This window comes from Neophocaena asiaeorientalis, unplaced genomic scaffold (assembly GCF_003031525.2).
Source record: "Neophocaena asiaeorientalis asiaeorientalis breed wild unplaced genomic scaffold, Neophocaena_asiaeorientalis_V1.1 scaffold598, whole genome shotgun sequence".
Taxonomy (NCBI): domain Eukaryota; kingdom Metazoa; phylum Chordata; class Mammalia; order Artiodactyla; family Phocoenidae; genus Neophocaena; species Neophocaena asiaeorientalis.
In genome coordinates this window covers 933,589-956,910 of record NW_020173036.1, presented here as the reverse complement: position 1 = coordinate 956,910, position 23,322 = coordinate 933,589, and the positions used below count along the sequence as shown (strand labels likewise).

The window sequence follows — 23,322 nt, the reverse complement described above, 5'->3', positions numbered from 1 at the left end:
ATATTTCTTCCCTCTCCCCAGGAAGCATATAGAGAGTGAAATGAGTTCTTACTGCTTTGGAATAAACAGTAATGCTCTCTGGGTGAAGAGCCAACTGGCAGTTCCATAGATGGGGTTAATCAGACACAGGAAACTTTCTGATTAATTGGACAATTACCTCAAATTCTGAGAGAGCCAAGGCAGTGTTAGAGAAACAGCCTGACCAACTAGGAATAAATTCAATAGCCCGAGGCAGAGATTTTTAGCGCACGAGGCTCGAAATACACTGGCACCGTGTGCCTGATTTTTATGGCCTCACGTCCCCCAAGTGTAAAGGGCCGGTGACTATTTTTTAAGACCAAAGTGACTCAAAATCATTTCGGCTTTCAACAATTATGGAAAATCTGTTTGACATTCCCTTGAAATCACCTTAGGGCTCCAGGACACGGCAAAGCCAAAATTCAGGGGCCGGGAGAGAGGGGTCATCAGGCTGGACGATGCAAGGTGGTCCAGATCCACCATAACTGTCTCCATGCGAGACGGAAACGCAACTCCGCTCCTTCCTGGAGTCTGAAGGTGGCACAGCCTCACCTGGCGGGGGCATGCTTCTGCTCCTCCTCTTCATCCGTGTCGCTGCTGATGGTGATGACGCTGACCGTGGGGCTGGGGGTGTCAGGAATGACTATCGTCTGCCGCTGCCGCTCCCTGGTGGTGCTGGAGGCCCCGTCGCCCCAGCCGCACGTGACGGAGGAGCTGCAGGCCGGGCTGCTGTGCACCAGGGCGCAGCGCGGAGGCGTGTTCTCCTTGACACGCTTGGACCGCTGCGGGGAGCTGACGGCCTGAGAGGAGGACACCTCACAGGTGGAGACGTTTCTGGAACGACAAAGCCACACACGCTCACGGAGAGGGTCAGACCCGGCAGCTCCTTCCGAGGAGCTCAACTGTCTAGAAACACCAGCTTTGCCAAGTCTCCGTAAAACAGGTAGAGGACCAGGGCACTCAGACCTAATGTGACTGCAGAAGCGGCGGCCTGTGGAGCTCTCTCTTCCAGTTAGCTGCGACACAGACGGGGGCAGCAGCCTGGCCTTCTCTGGGCTCTGGCCTGGCCCCCTGCACCCGCCCCCAGCGGGACAAAGGGAGTAGTCAGGGCTCTCAGGAGAGGGCACAGGGCTGTGACCCATGACTGGGCTGGTCTTGTGGGGGCAGACGTAACGCCCAGGATTTCAGGGGTGTCTGCCCCAATGCGGCCCCCTGTCTTCAGGGTCGAGGCCCAACTCCCTGAGCTCAGTCTGGTCATCCTCGCCAATGTATTTAGCTCTTGTTTGAGAGGTGGAAGAAAGGTATCTGCACAGAAAGCTTCAGTTTCCTTGCTAATGGCTGGTTTACCACTGATTACACGAAAACACGCACTTCCTAAGAGTTCCTGGATCTAAAGGATCTAATGTTAAAGTTTAGCTTTCCCTTCTTCCTCCTTTTATGGACATGACCATAAAAGTATCTGCGTGGGTATAATTTTTCAAAGAACGATTTTTTTGGATTTTGACACATGGGCATCACAGGAACCTTACCAGTCTGTTTCAACTGCAATGAAAAATCAGGAAAAATGCAAGAGGAAAAGGTATGCTTAAAAAGGGACCTTTTAATCTTGATTTTGATCAACTCAAAATTACTTACCAAATCAGCCAATGTAGTTTCTGGTAACTTTGGAGAAAAAAATACCTTACCTTTTCCCCTCCCCATCAACCCTTGCTGACCTTGGTCCTATCTGTACAGTGAGATCAAAGCCAGCCTATGATGAAACTTAAGACTGTGATATGTCCTTAGAGATTCTAGCATCTTCTAGCTAAAGGGATGGCAATAAAGATGAAAATAATTCCATAAAGGCAGATCTATTTAATTTTCTATTTAGTTGATATCAGATATGTTGCTTGTTCCTTTTGGGGGGCTCGTAGTAAGAAGTGTTACTGATAAGATTGTCCCATTCCTTGTACTTACCACAGAACTACGTATTTGTTATTACTAATACGTTACAATTTTGAGATTATGTTTTCACTACTCGAGCAGTTAAAATATGGTCCATTTGGTGTTGTTAAAGAAAAGTATGCCTGATGGCACCACCTGACAGGGGAAAGCCTTCTGGTCTTCCCAACTGTTATGCCTAAGGCACTGGTCTTAAAAAATAGGAAAACACCTAATTTTCACTACAGTGATACTGATCTTGAAATGCACTGGCAATGAGCCTTCCTAAAGGCAGCTGGGTGGTGAGGAGGCAAGAAAGAGGGACTTGCCAGCAGGTCAGAGGCCAAGGGTTCTTCCTGCCCCTACCTGGCCAAGGTGAGCTACAAGGAGGCTAAACCCCACCTCCTGGCCAGACCAGGGTTCTGGCAACCACCTACCAGGGTGAGCATGACAGCACGTGAGGATCGAGACAGTGGCTTCTGTTGCCACCCAATCTAACAAAGACACGGGTGTGCTGTCACAGGGCTGCCACGCAAAAGCATTCTGGAAGCCTGCCACTGATCTGACATGAATTTCCCTAAGTTGTCAGAAACTTCCAAATAAGAATCTTGTTCGGGAAGGATGACAACTTAAGGAAGTCAGCTCTTGGATTAGTCTTCAAGTGAAAAAGAATGAAAAAGGGCGGGCCTAATTTCTGGCACCTTCCTACACAAGGAAGTAGAAAACCAAAATTCACTAGACATTTCCTATACTAGACTTCTCTTGATTAGCCTATTCCAAATGAGCAATTAGGTATCTCCCAGCCAGTGCCACTGGAGAGAGATGCAGGAAAAATTCTGCCCCCACACAATCTTGATTTTCTTGTTTGTTCGTTTGTTTGGAAATCTCTATTTTTTAAAAAAATTAAAAAAAAATTTTTTTGGGAAATCTCTATTTTTTAAAAGTCAGGTCTCTTGAGGTATTTACGTACGGTGGAAGACACCCTTTTGAAATGTCTGATGAGTTCTGACAAATATACAGTCAGGTAACCCCCGTCACGATCCAGATATAGAACTCTGTCATCACCTTGAAAAATTCCCTTATGCTCTTTCCTTGTCAATCCTCTCCTCTCTAACCCTAGTCCCTGGCAGCTCCTGATCTGATCTCTGTCCCTATAGTTTAACCTTTTCCAAAATACCTTATCAATGCAATTAAACAGCACATGGCCTTTGTCAATCTTGATTTTTAAGAGTTCATGGAGATGAAACTGGATTTAAAGGAAATGGGAAAGATTATTGCTCTGCTGGTCAGTGTCTAGGATTAACCAAAGTTACTGCTTATATTTAAGCAAGTAGCTAAATGAGTTAAATTTCTGACCTTAGATTTCAAAGAAAGCACATTTCTGTACTACCTTTTTTTTTTTTTTTGGCTGCACCGGAAGCTGGGTCTTAGTTCCCGGACCAGGGATTGACAGGGCGGCCATGGCAGTGAAAGCACCAAGTCCTAACCACTGGACTGCCAGGGAATTCCCTCTACTACTTTTAAATAAAGTTATTATGGTTTTGAAAATGCAACTTCAGAGGTCAGCCTGAGTGTTTTCTAGAGAAGTGGAGAACCGCTCAAGGCCCAGACACTGAACACTGTGGTCCCAGGCCCCCAACCTTTGGGTGCTGGCAGGGTCAGCACTCAGACCTCAGAATGAGTGCCTCCTTCAAACCCTAGTGCTCCCCACATGGTCTAGCAAATTCTACCGGCCACTTCCTGTTCCACTCCAGGGATCCAGATCTTTAACTTCCAAGTTCCTCGAGGTCTCCTTCCTACAGGGTTAGGCTCTTTCACCACCTACCTCGCAGAGGACTGGTGCTGCTTACTCTTCCGGGAGGAAGTGGTGCTGGTAGGTTGCTGCCGCATCACGTGGGCCACGCCCACATTTAAGGGTTGAGCTGCTGGAAGGGTCACATGACCAGTCAATAGCGCCGGCTGCTGCATGATGGGATTGTAATGGCTACCGTGAGCATGCGTGTTCCTAAAAGAAAGATGGGAAAAGAGGCTCTTTACTGGTTTTATAGAAACAGAGCTCGTTTATAAGATAAAGTTCCCTCCCCAATTAAAAGCCAAACTAAACCCAAAAGGTGGGTCTCTCACTACCCAGAGAGTTGTTGAAGGGAGGAGCCACCCCAGGTGACTTCAACAGGTAAGTTTCCCTGGTGCAGTAACATTTAAGTGGCAGGGACACAACTTGGTGAGTGAGAAAGAGGGCATTTCAAGCAGGGAGATGCCAAGTAGGTAGACTCAGCTTAAGTTCTGGGGAGAGAAAATAAATATTCCCTCCAGCTTTTCAAGTCCCTGAACAGGTGACTGTGCTGTGTATTTTATTTTAGAATTTACCAAGTGCCTTCAGTGGGTGATTCCACTCTGTGAGGGAGGCAGGATATCTTAGTAATACCACTTTATAAGGGAGGATATTGTAGTTTATGTGAAAAACAAACTTCGAAGACTGGGCGCCGTATGTTTCTGGCTTTCGGAAGTGTTAACACTTTAGAATTTTCTCAGCGGCTAGCACAATGCTCGGGCGTGTAGCAGCTGATTAATGAGCTACACGCTTCCTGAATGAACAATTAGATTAACTGAAGGTTGACTAGACATGCATAGAGTTTGGTACTAAGTGAAAATTACTAACGTCAGACACATGCTGATAAGAAACACTGCCAGCCGTTATCCTGAAAATGGGTTATATGGGATCTGGGTTGTGTGGCGCTCAAAGGCTTGTTTTCCCACAGAAATATTAAGAGTAGTGATGAATTAAGAGAATTGCCCATAAAAACCCATTTAATACATAATAAAATGAAAAGGTATAGAATTCATCTGAATTTTTAAAATATTATGAAATTTATATTTGAAACTTAGGGAGAAAGATGAATAGGAAAAAAAGAAGTAGGAAGACACTTTTGGACATTTCCATGAGCTTTAGAAACTGATGTTGTAGCTTCTTTACTTTGTTGCTATTTCATCTACAGACATGGCACTCTTTTTCCTTTGATACAGGTCTAGCACTGGTACTTCTCTTTTGTGTATTAGCCATGATTACAGATGTTCTTTGGACCACACATGAAATGGAGAAGAGACTGAAAAGAAACTGTGTCGGCTTTAGGTGTCTTCTGTGGTCACCAGATCAGAGATGAGGAGGGATGAGGCATAAGAAAATATGCATGAGTGAGTGAGTATTGCTGAAATTCAATGAGCTAGAAATGCTGAAAGACAAAGGAAAGAAGGAGTACAGCGTATGTGTGGTCTTTCAGAAGAAGGGGTGAGGAAAAAACCACAACTGGTCAAACAGCTTTCCACTTGGTTGCTGTTCCTAATGAGCTGAAGAGGGAAGGTGGTCTTGCTGAGCATGAACCGGTGGGAATGGGGGAAGGGCAGATAACAGATCTATTTACTGCCTGTCATGTACCAGGCGCTGGCAGGGTATGTTAAATTCAGTCAAGTGCTTTGTTTCTTTATCTTAAATTTAAACCTCCCAACGATCCTATGAATAGAAGAATATCCCCGCTTTACTGAAGAAGAACCAAGGCTCATACAGGTTAAGTAACTTTTCCCAGGTCCTGCAGGGCCAGACATGACCCCAGTTTTACCTGGTTTGAAAATGCTGCCAATGAGTGGGGGGAAATGTAGGGGGAGTGCTGTCAGTGGGAAGTGAATGGGGCTGTGATAAACAGCCCGTGTTCCTCTCTTCTTCTTAGTAAATTAAATTAGAATTAGTATATTAGTAATTAGAAAATTAACTTGCAGAACAGAGGAAGCTGCAGTTGAGGCTGGACTGGGGGCCTGTCTCTCTACCTCTCGACCTTTTGTCCAGAGCTCTTCATTCACAGTAGCCTTTCAGGTCAGAAAAGGAGCTGTCCGGAGGCTCCATGGTTGGTGTGGAGACTGTCAAGAGGGTGAGGGGTGTGATCTGCCCCGCTGTTTGGGCTGAAAGAGAGACAGTGCAGGGGGCCACGGGAAGCTGGGGACAACTTGGGGGCTGCCATTTGGTTCTGCACTGGTGCAGCGGGGCATGGTGGTGGTGTTGGCGTGGGGTGGGTGGCAGGTACAAGGAAAAGTGGAAAGCGGCCATAAAAACAACGGAGCGACGTGTCAGTGATGAAGCTGGCGAGCGGGATGGGGTGGGGGGCTCTGGAAACAGATGCAGGGGGTGTGGCATGCTGGTGGCTGTCAGCTGGTTGCCTCTGGGGTCTGCGGAAAGTGCACTTGGATCTCGAAGATATGACTATCAACTGAAGAGACACACTCAGCAAACACACCAGAGTGTATCATCCCAAATAAAGCCCTTTCTGTCAAGCCTCCCCTGGGAGGTCTGCGATGACTCCAGTGTGCTCGCGTCTCAGAACACCTCGAGAACACTTCCCGGAATTGCATAGGAGCCCCGGGGACTCTCTTCCGCATCCTTTCGCTGGTGACAAATCTTTGTTTTCTGGGAGTGGAATTTAATTCTGAGAAACAACCAAAAAATCGTCCCATGCCAAGTCTGGTGAATTACACTGGTGATCAAATAATGGAACTGAATTTTGGGTTGAAAATGACAACTGACCATAATGTAATGAAGCTGATTTTCTAGTGTCCTGGTACACATTTATTTAAAAATAACCTCTCATTACACTGTAGTCTATTCCACCTAATAATCTTTTTAATTTAAAAAGCAGGAGATTCTGGTACAGGCCAGCCCGGCAGCTCTCTGGGTCAGTGGTAGACGTGCCTCCCATCCCAGACGTGCCTGCTGCCTCGCTTACCTCCAGTCGGCCAACTGCTGGGTGCCGGCCATGGTCTCGGGAATCACAGTCGCATGCTGCACCGACGTGTGCGTGGCCACCCCAGTCAGCTGCTGCCACGCCGGGGGAAGCAGGATCTGCTGGGTCCCACTTGGCCAGGCCTGCTGTAGGACAGAGGACGTTTGCTGTCACCATGTGTGTTAGTCATAAAATCAATCTGCATGAGTCAAGCACTTATTCTGTGCCCACAGTTGTGCTAGACCCTGTGATAGGTGTGAAAGTGGAGACCTGCTCTTTGGCCTCAAAATCCAGGGGAGATAAAATTAGCACATGGGACGTCAACAGAAGATAATAAGGATATGGGCAAAGAACTGTATGGAAGCAATTCATTCACATTGAAGGATGATTTATTTATAAATTTGCTCTAATGAACAAAGCTTAAAATTTCCAAGAGTTCATTTATTGATTTATTCTGTCACACAATTACGTGCAAGAGATTGAGGTAGTTGCATTGGGCCATACAAGGGTAACTTCTTGCCCTCAAGAAGTTTTCTGTCTAGTATCCTTTATTTAATATTTTGCCTTGTGTTTATCAGCTAGAATCTAGAGGTCCAACTTGTGTTATCTTCTGAATCTAAGTTAACATAATTCTGAGATCACCAAGTATCCGATACTTGCCTGCAACTGAGGGCAGGCGAGTGTGACGTACAATCCTTAGCTGGGACCTTAAGCTTACCTGACAATTACCGCGACTTTTCCTCAAAGCAAAAATGAGACGGTGGGGGAGTCGCAGCTTGATTCTTTGTAAATATTAAGCGTTTTCTAAGAAGTCTAAAACGAACTTTCTTGATTCCTCCTTGAACAGACTTACACGTGTGCGTGCACGTGCGTGTATCGTGTTTTGAGCTCTCTGTATCTTCAGTCACTATTCTGCTTGCCTTTGGTTATTAAATGATTCACAATGAACACAGCTGTCCAAAGCTGGACACTTGAAGGAACACCACTAAGGTAAAATTCCTCTTGGGTAGATCAAGGACTTAAAAGATTTGGGATCTTAGTTATATCTCTCTTTCCATTGGGATGGAGATGACTGACACTGGGTAATTAATATAATGTAGTGCTCCACAAACTGTGCGTGTGTTTTGGCTCACGTGTACAAACAAGCACTTCTGGAAGTGGATTACAAATTTGAGTCAAGGCTTAATAAGCAGTGATGTGTATAAAATGATATAGCCGCAGTTTAGACCTGAGTGGATCGTTCACCTGGTCTATCCTGTCATCTCTGTGGCAGATGAGACCCAGTGAAATCTCGTATACCTTGTAGATATTGCCTGTTTGCTTACTGATCTTTTTTGATAGAGGCAGAAAGCTCAGGGACCACAGATAAAACAGTAAATGCTTAATAAATGTCTGTTGATGAAATGAAGGAAGCAGTTCTACCAAGGCAAGTAACTATACTTAACTGTATTTCAGGTTTACTGAATTCAAACACGGTGAGCAGAAAAATAATTTAATTGACTGAAACAGTTATGAGCTCAAAAGCTTAAATGAATAAGTTTCACTGGCAGTAAGATTTCTACTGATTTTGCCTGGAACTTATTTCGGATCTCATAAAAAGCATGTGTTTTGACTAATGTCATTTTAAAATAATACATCTTGATATCAAGCTAAGGACATTATTTTTTCCCTATTTCCCTAAAATGAATATTAACATTTTACTTCAAAGGGAGATATTTTTGTACCTCTATCACTGATTGATGTGTTCAACTCATTTCAGACAACACTTCATCAGATATTTCTATAATTTATTACTGCTTTATAAGATTAGCACTGATATTTCTGGATGCATACTGTGTGCCAAGCATAGAACTAAGACCATAAATAGATTTTCTGACTTTCTCTTAAGACCAATCCTGTGAGGTAGGGACCGTTTTCCCCTCCCTTTTCTCAAATGAGTAAACTGAAACACAGAGAAGTTAAATAGCTTGCCTGGAAATATGGTAAATTAAACATACATTTACTGCTCTCCCTCTTTAAGCTCAACTAAAATGACAGTGAAGGAATGAAAAAAATATATAGAGCCATAGGACAAAGAGAACAGGAAGTGACAATAACAGTTAACAAAATTTTAGAAGCTGTTAACCAGAAGGGTGATTACTGAGTTCACAGACTGAAGGAATCTAAGGACAAATCTGTATATTAAACTATGAGATGCCTTCACCCCCAGATCCCTGGTATGTAGAATTATTACCCAGCCTCCCCAGTCTCAAAGCAGGAGCCTGGAGGATTCTCTCTAGGGAAACTGACTATTCCAAGAGAAAAAAATATATAGATACATTTGACAAGAGGGGATCTGCCAATGAAAATGTTGAGCTCACCCCTTACTGGTCTGTACAGAAGCCCACATTCAGCTATGGAGAAGTCCACCGCCCTGCCCCTGAAGCTCTCCAGTTATTTCAGTGCTTCAGTCTTAGATATGAATGAACAGCCAGGGATTGTCAGATTTTAAAGGAAGCTTCTAAGATGAAAGAGACTAAAACAAAAAAATGAAACTCAGAGGAAACAACAACAGTGTAGGAATCAGAAGAAAATTTCAAAAAAATATGTAATTAATGTCCTCATAGAGGTAAAAAAAATCTATCTATCTATCTATATATCTCCATGAAACAAGATCATGTATAAGAAGATATATCTATATTCAGAGAATGAGAAAGAACTCTTAGAAATGAGGCCTATGACAACAGAAATTAATGATTCCATAGAGTTGAGAAAATATTAGGAAGTAGCATAGATCGAATATATAGAGACAAAAAGGTGGGCAGGGTCAGGGGGTGATATGAAAATCATTAGATCACTTCAGAAACACCAGCACCTAATTAATAAGAATTCTGCAAAGAGGGAACAGAGAAAATGGAAGGGAAGAAGTTAACAAAGGCAAAAATAAAAGAAAATTCTCCAGGTAAAAAGGGCAAATAGGTTGTCCAGGACAATGTATTCTAAAAGACTCACAAGGAAACATGCAGTCATGAAATCTCAGACCACTGCAGACAAGGAGAGTCTTAAAAGATTTCAGAAAGAGAGAAACATAACGACTGAACTTCTCAATGTGCTCAAACACATCAACACATCAAACACACAAGTCTTTTAGAACTCTGGAAGAGTTTGGGGCTGCATAATAATAGACACAGAGGAAACTATTAATGATTCCATAGAGTTGAGAAAATATTAGGAAGTAGCATAGATCGAATATATAGAGACAAAAAGGTGGGCAGGGTCAGGGGGTGATATGAAAATCATTAGATCACTTCAGAAACACCAGCACCTAATTAATAAGAATTCTGCAAAGAGGGAACAGAGAAAATGGAAGGGAAGAAGTTAACAAAGGCAAAAATAAAAGAAAATTCTCCAGGTAAAAAGGGCAAATAGGTTGTCCAGGACAATGTATTCTAAAAGACTCACAAGGAAACATGCAGTCATGAAATCTCAGACCACTGCAGACAAGGAGAGTCATAAAGGTTTCAGAAAGAGAGAAACATAACAACGACTGAACAACGTGCTCAAACACATCAACACATCAAACACACAAGTCTTTTAGAACTCTGGAAGAGTTTGGGGCTGCATAATAATAGACACAGAGGAAACTAACCCAATGAAAAGATGAGACAATCATTAATTCCAGGAAAAACACGTTGTACAGGAAAGGAAATGGAATCATAGTATATTATGAGGCTCAGCTGAAAATAATATGATACAATATCGATGATAATAATTAATTATATTTAAATTCAAAAATAACTTCCCCAAAGTGATACAGCCAGTAAGTGGTGGGGCTGGCACCTGGACATGGGCGGTCAAATTCTACAGCCCATGCTCTCAGCCAAACTACTACCTCTTTTTATGGAGATGATACATAAAAGTGCTGGCCCTATTCAGGATCAGGTGTTGGTGGTAACTGCATAAAAGTGGTATGAAAGAGTCTTCCTTATTCATTAACAATATCAGGCACCAAGCAGGACTGACACAGACGGCAAGACAGAATGGTTGGAAAGACTGGCTGAAAATAAACAGAGAAGGTTTTGAGAAGCATCGAAGTTTTGTATTTTAACAGTTTAAAGAGTCCAAGCCAGTGGTTTATCCTTAGGGAAACATTTAAAGGGGTTCAGGTGATACAAGCTGATTGCCTAGAAGAATGCACAAAACTTCTTCATGGCAGGGCAGAGTCTACAAGGATCTGGCAAACAGAAATCTCCATATCCTGGGGGCTCTGAAGGGTCAAAGCGGGTTTGGGATCTTGCCGTTTGAAAAGTGAGATAAATTCAATACTGTATCAATCAAGAACTGTACTTCCCATCTCTCTACCTTTACCTACTCATTCATAGTTTCTGATGGTGGTCGAGATGCCAGCTCTGGGCTGGGGCTTGGAAGGACAGAGGTGACAGCTCCTTTTAGGCAGTATCAAAAAAATGTTACTGGTAAGGCAATCCATATCACCCTCGTGTCACTGAAATGAGAGGGTGTGATTACACTCTCTTCTTCCATGAACACATCTTTGGGGTGCCCCAGAGAGAGGGACATGTCCTTTGAGGGACATGTGATGCTGCTGGGAGGTGGGGCAGAAAAGGGCAGAGCAAACAAAGCTAACATGAGGGATGGATTTAAAAGACTCTATAAACTTTCACAGATAAACTCCTGGAAAAAGTATAACTATTAGATAAAAAGAAATATGCAGAATTTTGGGATATATTTAAAGTAATAATCTTTGGAGTGCCTCTGCCTGATACCTAGAAATTTATCCCAAGAAAAATGAAGGCGTCAGCTTGCGTGTTTAATTATTGCTTTTCTTTTGTTTTTAATAGCTGCCCTACTAGTTTTAGAAGTTAGCTTATTTTCGTCCTTTGAAGGGACCATTAAACAATACCTAGGAGAGGACTTCCCTGGTGGCGCAGTGGTTAAGAATCGCCTGCCAAGGCAGGGAACATGGGTTCGAGCCCTGGTCCGGGAAGATCCCACATGCCACGGAGCAACTAAGCCCGTGCGCCACGACTACTGAGCCTGTGCTCTAGAGCCCGCGAGCTACAACTACGGAGCCCGCACGCCTAGAGCCCATGCTCCACAACAAGAGAAGCCACTGCAATGAGAAGCACACGCACTGCAATGAAGAGTAGCCCCCGCTCACCGCAACTAGAGAAAGCCTGTGTGCAGCAAGGGAAAGCTTGTGCGCAGCAACGAAGATCCAATGTAGCCAAAAAAAGAGAAAAACCCCAAAAACCTAGGAAAGCTCGACCTTAATACGCTAACATATTGGCATGAATTGAGTGACAGAAAAATCAAAAGCAACCAATAAACAAAAAGACACACAGTGATGCTAGATAGGACAGGACTTTTTTTATTTTATTTTTTTAAACTTAATCTCTCTTAGGCGTCTCTGCATGTCAAGACACTTTGGTCTACCGTGTCTTTGACGTGCAGGCTCAGCGACCATGGCTCACGGGCCCAGCCACTCCTACTGCAAACAAAAGGGAGCTATGAGGACCAGAGACAGAGGAAGGAGTAGAAGGTGTGCTTTATACACTGAAGGTTCTCTGTTTACAAACTTTCAGCAAGACACAGCTTTCTGTGCCATCGGAAGCTGGTGTTAGTGGTCATTTGCAGTCTCAATTTGGACATAAGAACAAAGAGATGAAGAATGGCTAATATCAATCTCAAACAAGCTGTTCCAGAAAACAGAAGAAGAGGTAATAATATCCAGCATATCTTATGAGATTGGTGTAATCTCGATGCCCAAAGCAGATAAAGATTCTACAAGAAAGAGAAATTCATGCCGCTTCTCACTTACGAACATAGATGCAAAAATACTAGCTATAGTGTTTGCAAACTATCCAGAATTGAAAAGCATACAAACACATCAAGCACAACATGATTAAATAAAGTTCACCCTGGACATACAGGGTTAGTTTAACATTACAAAATCTATTAAGTAACTTGGTACACTAACAGATAAAGAAACCGAAACACAGGAGCATTTCAATAGATGAAGAAAGAACATTTGATGCAACTTAATATTAATTCATTAAAAATTAGCAAACTTGAAGAAGCGTCCCTATCAACTCTTCAGAGTAAACAAAATCCCTAATGGCAAGCAGCTAGAAGAATTTCCTTTAAAGTTAGGTTCAAGTTAAGGATGTTCAATATTAACACTGTTATTAAACGTTGTTGTGGAGGGGCTGGCAGCACAGTGATATAAGGACAATAAATAAAATTTATAAAGATTGTAAAGGAAGAAACAAAACTGCATCATTTGTAAATGAAAAGATAGTCTACATAGAAAATCCAAGGGAATTCATAGAAACAATCAGAACTAATCAGAGTTTGGAAGGATTGCTAGATAACGAACTCAATAAAGAAAAATCAGTTACATTCCTATGAACCAAAGACAAATAATTAGAACATACAGTTAAAAGAGTTATTAATAACAAAACTGTAAAATATTTAGGAATTATTCTAACAAAAGAAAACTTTAGTGAAAGGAATAAAAGGTAATTTATATACAGTTATACCATGTTCAGGGATGACTTAATATTATAAGGATGTCCTAAAAGTAAATATAAATCCAATGCAAGTCCAATAAATACAAACCAGGAAATTTTGGGTTTTGTTTTGGCTTGTTTTGGAACCAAAATTCTTATGTAAAGGTGATGATAAAATTCACACGGAAAAGCAAAGGGATAAGAATAGACAGCGAAATTTTGAAGAACAATATAGGAGCAGGGCTTTTCTGACCAGATACCAGACATATATTAAAGTCATAATAGTTAAGACGATAGGATATTGGAGAGGACGATGGAATAGCATAGAGTGAGCCCAAAACAGACCTATGCAATTTGACTATATTAAAACCCCAAACCTCTATTCAACAAAAGACACCATAAGTAAGTGTCATTGGGAACCAACTTTACTTAAAAACAAAAGTGCCTCTAAACTAACGACATTTTGGTCAAGCTGTCCTTGACGCCCAACAACAGAAACAGTACAGCATGGTGGTAAAAATACAGATGCCAGTGTCTTGGGTTTCTGTTCTGGTTCTGCCACCTAATTGCCGTGTGACTTCGAACCGGTGCTTGTGCTTCAGTCCCCCTATTTGTCAAAAGGAGACAAATACCTTACTATGTTGTGGGGATTAAATCAATAACAACTGTAAAGTGCCGGCATAATGAGGATGTATTTGTTATTAAGGTTCAAGTGACATTAAGGATTTGGTTACTATTATCATTACACCGCTATGGTTACCTAAAATTTCCACAACGCTTTACATATTTTCAACCAGTTTCACCTCTGTGATTTCATTCTAAGAATCTGTCAGAGTACCTGTGTGAACAGATAAGGAAGGTTCCAGCCCAAAGCTTCTGTGATCCTGGTTTTCAACTATAAAACAAAGAGATAATCTCCAAGGCTCTTTTTGGCTTTAAAAAAATAATTTAAAGTTTACAAGGAAGAAATGCTAACTGACTTGCCTTGGGTCACAGACAGTTAGGATGAAACCCTAGGTCTCCCATATTAATTTGCATTGCAAAGATACAGTGATAATTTCCCCAGACTCTCCCTGTGTCTAAATTTCTTCTTGTAATTGTAAGCTAGATACTTAGGGAGGTAATTCACCTGGGCATCATTCAGAATATTACTGATATATTCTAATGATTTCAAGCATCTAACTCATTGCCAGGGAGGGAATTAGCGAAGATATAGCTCTTTTGTGAACATCATTAACATGGACCATGGTAATACCAGTAATAATAAAGAAAGAATTACCTGGGCAAGCAGACCTGGTTGGATCTGAAGAGGCTGAGCTCCTGGGGCTTGAGTGACGATGGGAACCGCGTTTTCCATTCTCACAGAGTAGCCAGCATGCTTAGAGGGAGAGGCCTGCAATCCTAGTCCAGACAACGGGCAAGGGGGAAAAGGGCTAAGTGACTGGAAACAGCTGGACGAGGAGAACCTTCCTAGCCCGCTGTGTCAGCTCTCAGCTTCCCTTGGCACTAGATACCGCCTGGTCCTTTGGAAGTCTCCCCTTTAGTTTCTAACTTAAAAAAAAAAAAAAAATTTTTTTTTTTTCTTTTGGCTATGCCGCGTGGCTTGCGGGATCTTACTTCCCCGACCAGGGACTGAACCCGGGCCCTTGGCAGTGAAAGCGTGGAGTCCTAACCACTGGACCGCCATGGAATTCCCTCTAACTTAAAATTTAAAAAAACCACGAAAACAGCCTTGAATGTTTTCAAAGACTAGGTCTTTGAAAGATTAAGGAATCTTTAAAGCCAAAAGTGGAACAGTTATGTTGGCAAATTACAGCAGGAAAACAACTGCTTTTGACATGAAGATATATCTGTGTATGTCAAAGCCAGGCCTTGGGGGAGGAGTGAGGCGGCTGGAATTGCACTGATTCAGACTGAACCACGTAGACTTACACCAGGAGAGTTTCAGAGACAAATTCTTGAGCTTTCTGTGTAAACTGTAACCAAGCGGCCAACTCCAGCTTAGAGTTTTCAGGAGAAGAGGCCGGGGTGCATGGCCAAAGGATCACCTGGTGGGCACGTGGTCGGGGGGTGGTGTCCAGGAAATGCTTTCCAGACAGATTTATATTCTTCACAAGAACTGGGACTAGTTGGCTGTCGGGATCGGCAATTTTTTACAGATAAGCCACACAGGATATTCCATGTGAGGAAACGCAAGAGCTGACATCAGCATAACAATGGGAACACACACAATGCGCTGATTTACAGACAGCAACTGGGCCTGGGCCGAAACCACTGGCAGGTGATGAGAATAATAAGGCGCTGACTTGGTGCCGAAACGTAAGTCCCACTGTTTCTAGGCTGGCCGCCGCAGTACGGGGGCCCTCAAGTTCAGTGATGCCAGGGCTCTCAGCAAAAGAAATGAAGAGGGCTTTAGCAGGACAGAAGAGTTTGGGGGCTGGCGCCCCAGAGGTGGTCCTCTTGGGAGCAGGTGAGAGGCTGTGTCCACTCAGCCTTACCTTGGAAGCCGGGTGGACACACGATGAGCGCTTGCTGGAAGGGGTCGGGCCGGGCGCAGATCTGGGCCGCTCCCGTCTGCAGGGGCATGCTCCGCTGGGCCACCGCAGCCATGGATGCCGCTGAGGGCTGGTAGAGTGCAGATTGGTAGTTTAGTATGGAGACTTCAGGATTGGCTAAGGAAAGAGTGGCACTGGTGGAGGTGGGAGCCTAAAGGAATGGTGGGGATTAAACAAAAATAAACACAAATAAAAAATGAGGGAGGTGGCATGTTGGGAGACACGAATCTAAATCAAATAAATGAACTCAAAGAAGAGCAAACAAACAAACGAAAACCAAGAGCAAAAAAGCAAAAACAGAGGGGAGTGGAAATACAGTTGGAAAGTCGCAGGGAAAAGCAGGCACCTGCAGCCCCATGAGACACAGAACCACCTTCGGTGCTTACATCCAGGCCTATTCCTAACATTTATGGGGCCTGCAAATGCAAGTGGACGCCTGCATATCATGTCTAAATACTGCAAAGTTAAAAATCGGCTAAAGGACTTACGTTCTGCCCTTCCACCTGGACACGTACACTTTCATAACCACCTGGAAGACTGGGTTTGAGTTTGAATCCCTCTTGGATTCCTTGGCTTGGCCACTGGAACGTGGAGCTGAATGCCTGCCTTCCTTCTCTCCCTGTCCCAGCTCTGTCCCACAACTTGAGGGCCTTTGGGTGAATGTATTTGGACTTGGTGGTACAGTCCATACCAGGGAGGATGAAACCAAGCCTGGGGTGCCAGGTACCCAGAGCTTGGCATGGAGGCACACATACCTGGGGAGGGCCCAGGCATGGGGCCCTTTTTCTCAGGTGTAAGGGCAGCACTGTTTACAGATGCCCTGAGATGTTTGCAGAGCACTGTTACTGTTAAGAAATACGCTGCAGAAATAGAGACGGAGAGGGACATGCTGAGACTGGGGTTACTTGTTGGAATTCGGTGCATCCTCATGCTGGCGTTCAACTACTAAAGCTGGAAGGCAGGGAGAAAAGATGCCAGTGGGTCAAGAGAACTTAAATGGAGATGGGTTAGATAGATACTGAAGTTATGTCCTCTTTCCTTTCTCTTCCAGAAAGAGACAGCATTTGAGATTGAAATTCCATGTGACGCAAAGCCACGCACGGAAGGAAAAGAAATTCTACACTGAGAATTCTCCAGTTTCACCCCATCTTAGTCTTCTTCATGCTGAGCCTTTAGCAGATAGGTGGAGTTACCTATGGCTTCAGATTCAACCTTTATAAGAGGTTTTGCCACTAGAGGTTACAAGCACTAAAAAAGTAAGGAGGGAAAGAGCCACAAGGATATCGTGGACACGTACAAAATCAGGATTTCAAGAAGGGTATGCATGTGTGTCAAATTTGATAAAAAGGATAAAGTCTCATTTTACATGATCTTTATACTTATATTTGATGCTGAATTTCAGTGCAAAGCAAAAGAATTTGAAAGTAATCACTAAATTATTTGGCGCCCATGTTTAGATTTTAAGATATTATTGTAACAATAAGTGTCTGTTTTTGCAGCACCACACAATTGGCCTCCAGGTAGTGTGACTGGGGATGCATGTGTGACACGTGTGGGCCAGCATCTTTTATTGGGTTGGCCAAAAAGTTCGTTTGGGTTTTCCGTAAGATCTTATGAACTTTTTCCATAAGATCTTACGAACCTGAACGAACTTTTGGGCCAATCTAATTTTTAAATTTTTTATTGAAGTATAGTTCATTTACAATGCTGTGTTAGTCTCTGGTGCACAGCAAAGTGATTCAGTTACATATATATGTGTGTGTGTGTGTATTCTTTTTCATATTCTTTTCCATTATAGGTTTCTAAAAGGTATTGAATATAGTTCCCTGTGCTATACAGTAGGTCCTTGTTGTTTATCTGTTTTATATACAGTCATCTGTATTGGGCCAGCATCTGTGTTGCTACTGATGGCACGACTTGTGTTTCCTCTGTGTTCTCTCCATGGCCTCACCTCTCTGGGAGGCTTCCCCAGATACACACTTCCCACCACGTGCTTGCACTCTACACACCAGAGACCAGACCCTCCTCACATCTTCCTGCCTCTGGGCTTCCCTCTTCAGGGCACTAGCACCAATCTCCTCCAGTTCCCACGCTGGCGCTCAACTACTCCCCCTTCTGGCCAGTCGCTGGTACTGCTGCTCCTTCCTTCGAAAGGTCCCCAGAACCCTCTTTTTAATCACTACTTCCTTAGCTGAGGCCTGTCCTGGTGCCTGGGACCTGTAAGGCCCTGACTAGTGATGCTGTGGCCTCTGCTTCCTCTCTTCCAATTCGTTTTGGACACAGAGGCTAGAACATTCTTTCCAAAAGACTACTTTGTGCATGTCACCACCCTGCTCAAAAATCTCCAATTGCTGTCTAACGAATACTGTATATGCATCTTAGTCTGGCCCTCCTTCCTCACAGTTAGGCCAACCTTCCCATTTCAACGTATCTTCTACTCTTCCTGCTTATGGCACCAGCAAGATAGTCCACTCACTGTGATGGCGGTCTGGTGAGGAAGACCAAAACCACGGTGATATTTTGGCAAGGAGTTCACCCGACTGGCTGTGGCTGCCTTAGCCTGAGGACTGAGCTAGGCACTGGGTGGGAATGTTTATTATTTTGGACTCCAGGCTGTAGAGAACATTAGCTCTTCCCACTAAGGAGAATTGTAAGAACACCAAGGGCCCCCAGGGGGCAGCAGATTCCAGGCAGCCTCTCCTAGAGTTTAGGCAGAAGGAGAGGACAGGCTGGGAAGTAAAGGTGGGCCTTGGCAACACACCATGCCAGGAATGGCCTGGAAAACAGGGTCAGTGGCTCTTCTGTGGGAGTAGGGGACCTGTCGGAAAGGAGTAGATGGCCCAGCAGAGTATTCACACTTCAGGATTAGAACATATACACTCCTTTCCTATGGGGTGGTGTGTGTGTGTACACACACACACACACACACACACAGAGGTGTGCTGTTGTCATTAAAGATTGAATATTAAGACTGAAAAAAATCTAGGGACATTTATTTGGTGGAACTGGTAAGGCTGGTTGGTGGGAATAAAAGTAAAAGTCTCTTAGATACCAGCGGCAGCCTGAGTGAGGACTTGGGGATTATTCATTCAGTAACTATTTCCTGGGTGTCATCCATATTTCGAGCAGTGTATTTAGGTGCTAGATTCTGCTAATTTTCTGCAAAAGGCTGGAAAGCTGCAGGAAGAAAACCTCAGTTTCCCGGTCCCTTTTTAGTTCTAACTGCTGGAATTCTGGCGACAAGACTGATGAACTGATTCTCCCCGAGAACTGGAAAAGGACAGGTTTTATCTGTCTTGAAAGGAGACCATGTGGACCCAGCAGTGTGGACGCCAGGAGCAAGGGCCTGAGCTGGGTGACCGCCAGCATCCCTTCCAGTTCTAGAATTCTTTATCAGGCAGATGTCGGTCATAAAAAGATCACAGCATCTCCTTTACCTTGTTCCCACATCAAGACAGGAGAGCAGTAAGCGGTACCATCTCAGAAGTAACTCCCTTAGTGAGTCATTTCTGGGAACTTTCGATGAGCCAGTAGTCAATACAAAGAGTGCCTGGGACTCTCAGATGAAATAACCTTGGGAACACACACTTTCTTACAGAGCTGAACGTGACAGCAGAGGGATTTTGTCTGTTGTACGTGATATTGGAGGAGTTCTGTCTCCTGACTCGGTTTGGTGGGAAAGTACAATTCCTGTCGCTCACACTATGAGCCCCACCTGCCTTCCCCTCCGCTCCCCACTCACCTGGTTGTGGACGGTGTTCAGCTGGTTGTTGAAGGTCATGGTCAGGTTGGTGGATGTGCTGGGGGCCACGTGTGTGATGAAAGGGGTTTTGCTCTGGTTTACCGTGTCGTACATGTTCACCCGACGCTTGCAGATCTCCATGTTTTGGAAACATGATTTGACGCTGTTCAGGCAAAAGGCAGAGACAGAGGCATTAGGGAAAGACAAGAGGGTAAGGTGGAATCCAGGGGAGAAAACGGAGAGAGAAAAAGAGAGAACAGTTAATCTAATAAACAAAACAACCGGGACGCTTCACGTTAGGTCTCAATTTCCCGGATTTCTCATGCAGTGTCTGCATTTGCAAGAGTCGGCGGTACTCAGATGAATCCCCCCATTGTCTCACTACCTCTTCTCCCCATCCTGGTGGGTAAAGGTTCTCCGTCAGCACAACAGACCTCTGGGCTCTCACTGCATTTCCTCATGCTGCTGATCTGCCTGCACCTTCACTGCTCATTCTGGCGCATAAACAAACGTGTAAGTTCTCTGGGAGCATCGAACAGCAAGCAGTTGATGACCTGCCTCCACCTTCCTTGCGCTCACCCTTTCCAGCTAGTCTAGGGCACCAGCGCCATCTAGGGGTCAGCCAAGGAACTAGCCAACCCAGTACCAGGACCTCGTGCCACGCTTGTTCCTCCCTGGATTGTGTATGGAATGAGAACAATGATCTCAATGATTACTGCTAGTGGCTAACTTTACTGACAGTGTGGTAGTTGTTTGCAAGCACTGTCTCATTCAGTCCTACAGCAACCACGAGGGGAAGAGATACGACCGTTGGCCCTATTTTACGAGTAAGGCTGAAGCAGACAGAGGATGGGTAATTTGTCAAGATCAAGAGCTAATTATTGGCAGTCTTCACATACACATGTACATTCTCTTCACCTTCCTTCATTCTGCGTTTCAGTTTTCTAATTCTTTCCCAGTTACATGAAGTAAAGTTTCTCTTCCTCTTTTTCTTCCTCCATTGCATTTGTGAATCAAAACAAAACTCTAATTATGAAAGTCAAGTACAGAAGTGTTGCTGATACCAGCATCAAGGACAAGGAAAGCCACGAGTGGCCCTGACCGAGCTTTTGAAAATCCACCATATAGTGTCCTTTAGAATTTATATATTGTTTTTCATTCACTTGTCTTCTTCTAATTAAACTTAATTTTCCTCAAATGGTAATATTCAAGATAATGAATATTAAATTTCAATTTAAAATACTTATTTGAAGTATAAATAGTTTAATAACAATATAAAATTCTACTCTTTTAAGATTACAAATGCACACTGTTTCCACATACTATAGGTAAGTTATGTTCTGGGCCAAGCAGGTGCTTGTGGGCTATCCCAAAACATCCTCTCCATGAATGATGCTCTGAACTGACTTAGACATTCTTTCTGAGTTAATGACTACTTACATTGGCTACACAATGCACACTAAATAAACATTTACTGACGGACAGCCCTGGAGAGGAAGGAAAACGTATCCTCCAGTAACCAAGAGCTAGAAACACTATTACTAATGCTGGTAATGCCAACATGTTTTGAGCATCTACTAAGTATCAAGCCCACTGCTAAGTGCTTTCACATGGAGGCTGAAGGAATAAAACAATAGATTTTGTGTTCTTTTTGGACTGTAGTTAATGCATCAACGGTTTTCTGACAATTCAACACAAAGCTTTTAGACTCAGAATCTTCCAGCTGAAATGGTCTGAGTTTTTAGTTTCAGTTAGAGGAAAGCACTTTCACGTTGGGCTCATTCTGAGAGTGGTTTTAAGGAATCTGTGCACTAGAATCCTGGCGTGGAGAAATGAGTGGAGTCTCTTTCACCTGTTAATCTGGATGCTGGCGTAACCCTGGCCGAGCCCCAGAGGTGGGGTCTCTAGCAGGGCGGTGGGGTGGCCTGGAGGTTTCTTCTAGCCCCAGAGTTCTCCATGGTCTGCCCAACAAGTTCTAGGGTTACCTGGGGATCAGGCCTACTCTCGGGTAAGCCTGGGTATGCGCAAAGACCCTTCTTTCCTTCCGAGGCTCATTTTCCGAAATCTAAGTTGTCAGTTCTTCTCTTGGTCTCACGCCAAGTTCTGAATTGGAAGCTGATGCCCATGGATTCCATGCTTGGTCTTCATCCCACACAGTGAAGCACCCTATCTATATCTGTTTCCTTACAGAACCCAGGGACAGACAGAACCCTGAGGCCATTCAACCAAGCCCCCAACTTTATGCAGGGGACTGTCTCACTGACTTGGTGCAGATGGTAACGGGAGCCCTCTAGTCAGCACCCCTCCATCTCCTATCTATAGCTGTTTCTCAGTCATCCCACTTCACCCCGAATACGCAAAGACTGATCTTATGGGGCCCCATCCAGTAAATCACCAAGTTTGCCTTTCTTTTGTGGTATAGACTGACACCCCTTGACTTACCCCTACCACACCCAGAAAAAGGACAAATCCCATGAGAGTTTGCAAGGGATGCGTCCAAGTTCCTTCTTTATATAGGAGTTTGGTTGTTTCAAACGTGCTTCTAAATTAGAGGCAATGTCTGGTCGTTGCAATAAAATTTGACTTGCTCAACAACAGCTAATAAGGAACAGACCTAAAACTGAGAAAGCACCATCCATGGTAGGTGCCACACCATCGTTTCTCATATGCTGGTTAAGGTCAAATCCAGCCTTAATCAGCCCAATCTGATTGTGGCCACGGCAGGGCCCATGATGACCTGCAGCTGTCTCTGATCCGCGGCCTCTTCCCGTGTATTCCCTCTCCCTCCTGACCCTATCTAAAATCTGCTGCTCTCTCGAGCACCCTGCTTCTCCCAGCAGACACCCAGGGAGGTGACTGTTTATTCTTTCACATCCCAAGCACCTCGGGGTCGAGAGGCTGAAGTGCTATCTCTCATTACTCTGTTATAGGCTGAACTGTGCTCCCCAAATTCACATTAAGTTAAAGTTCTAATCCTCCCGTACTTAAGAATGTGACTGACTTTGGAGATGGGATCTTTAAAGAGGTAAAACGAGGTCATTAGGGTGGGCCCTAATCCAATTCCTCAGAAGGAGGAGGAAATTAGGACACAGACATGCAAAAAAGGAAGGCCATGTGAAGACACAGGCAGAAGGCGGCCATGTGTAAGCCAAGGAGAGAGGCCACAGAAAAAGCCAACTCTGCCAAACACCTAGATCTTGGGCTTCTAGAATGATGAGAAAATAAATGTCTGCTGTTTAAGACACTCAGCCACTCAGTGGTCCTTTGTTATGGTGCCTCCTACTACCCCCTCCCACGCTGAGGCCGCACAGCCTCACGTCTTTCCTTTCCTCCTCATTTCGTCGAGGCCTGGGCCACTAGCTCAGTCCCGCCCACCTGGGAGACTTCAGAGGTCACCCTGACTCCTCGTCAGACATCCTGGCTTCTTAGTTCCTTCTCACCTCCAGTGACCTGCGGTCAATTCCAGCCACCCATTCCTTAGACTGTCCAACCGGAAACTGCTTCGCTTCCCCCAAATTCAAGCCTAGAAATTCAAGCCTCCCATCCGGTCACATTTTCTACCCATCTGGCTTATTCGACTATTACTATACTAACCGATCTCTGAGCTGACCAGACCACTCAGTCTCTTTGGACCCCTCCCATCTTCCCTTCTTTTCTCTTCTGGCTAAGCCTCCTATAGCCATCACTTTGGATTTCAGTTGCTCCATTGCCAACGCCTAACTCCGTGTCAACCTTTTTCTCTTAGCAGCCCGGCAACACTCCACCTGACGGACCCAGCTACCTCCATCCCTCCATGTCTCTCCATGCCTTCA

General features: G+C 44.2%; 1 protein-coding gene across 1 annotated transcript in view; it reads right to left on the bottom strand.

Moving 5' to 3' along the window:
• HIPK2 (homeodomain interacting protein kinase 2) overlaps nt 1–23,322 on the bottom strand; it is a 124,793-nt gene that overhangs the window by 21,022 nt on the left and 80,449 nt on the right. Inside the window, exons 6-11 of the mRNA XM_024742519.1 lie at nt 19,511–19,673; nt 15,712–15,838; nt 14,493–14,614; nt 6,708–6,850; nt 3,764–3,943; nt 571–852 (exon numbers count right to left, since the gene is read on the bottom strand). Of these exons, the coding sequence (XP_024598287.1) occupies nt 571–852; nt 3,764–3,943; nt 6,708–6,850; nt 14,493–14,614; nt 15,712–15,838; nt 19,511–19,673 (1,017 nt within the window). The remainder of the gene's footprint in view (nt 1–570; nt 853–3,763; nt 3,944–6,707; nt 6,851–14,492; nt 14,615–15,711; nt 15,839–19,510; nt 19,674–23,322) is intronic.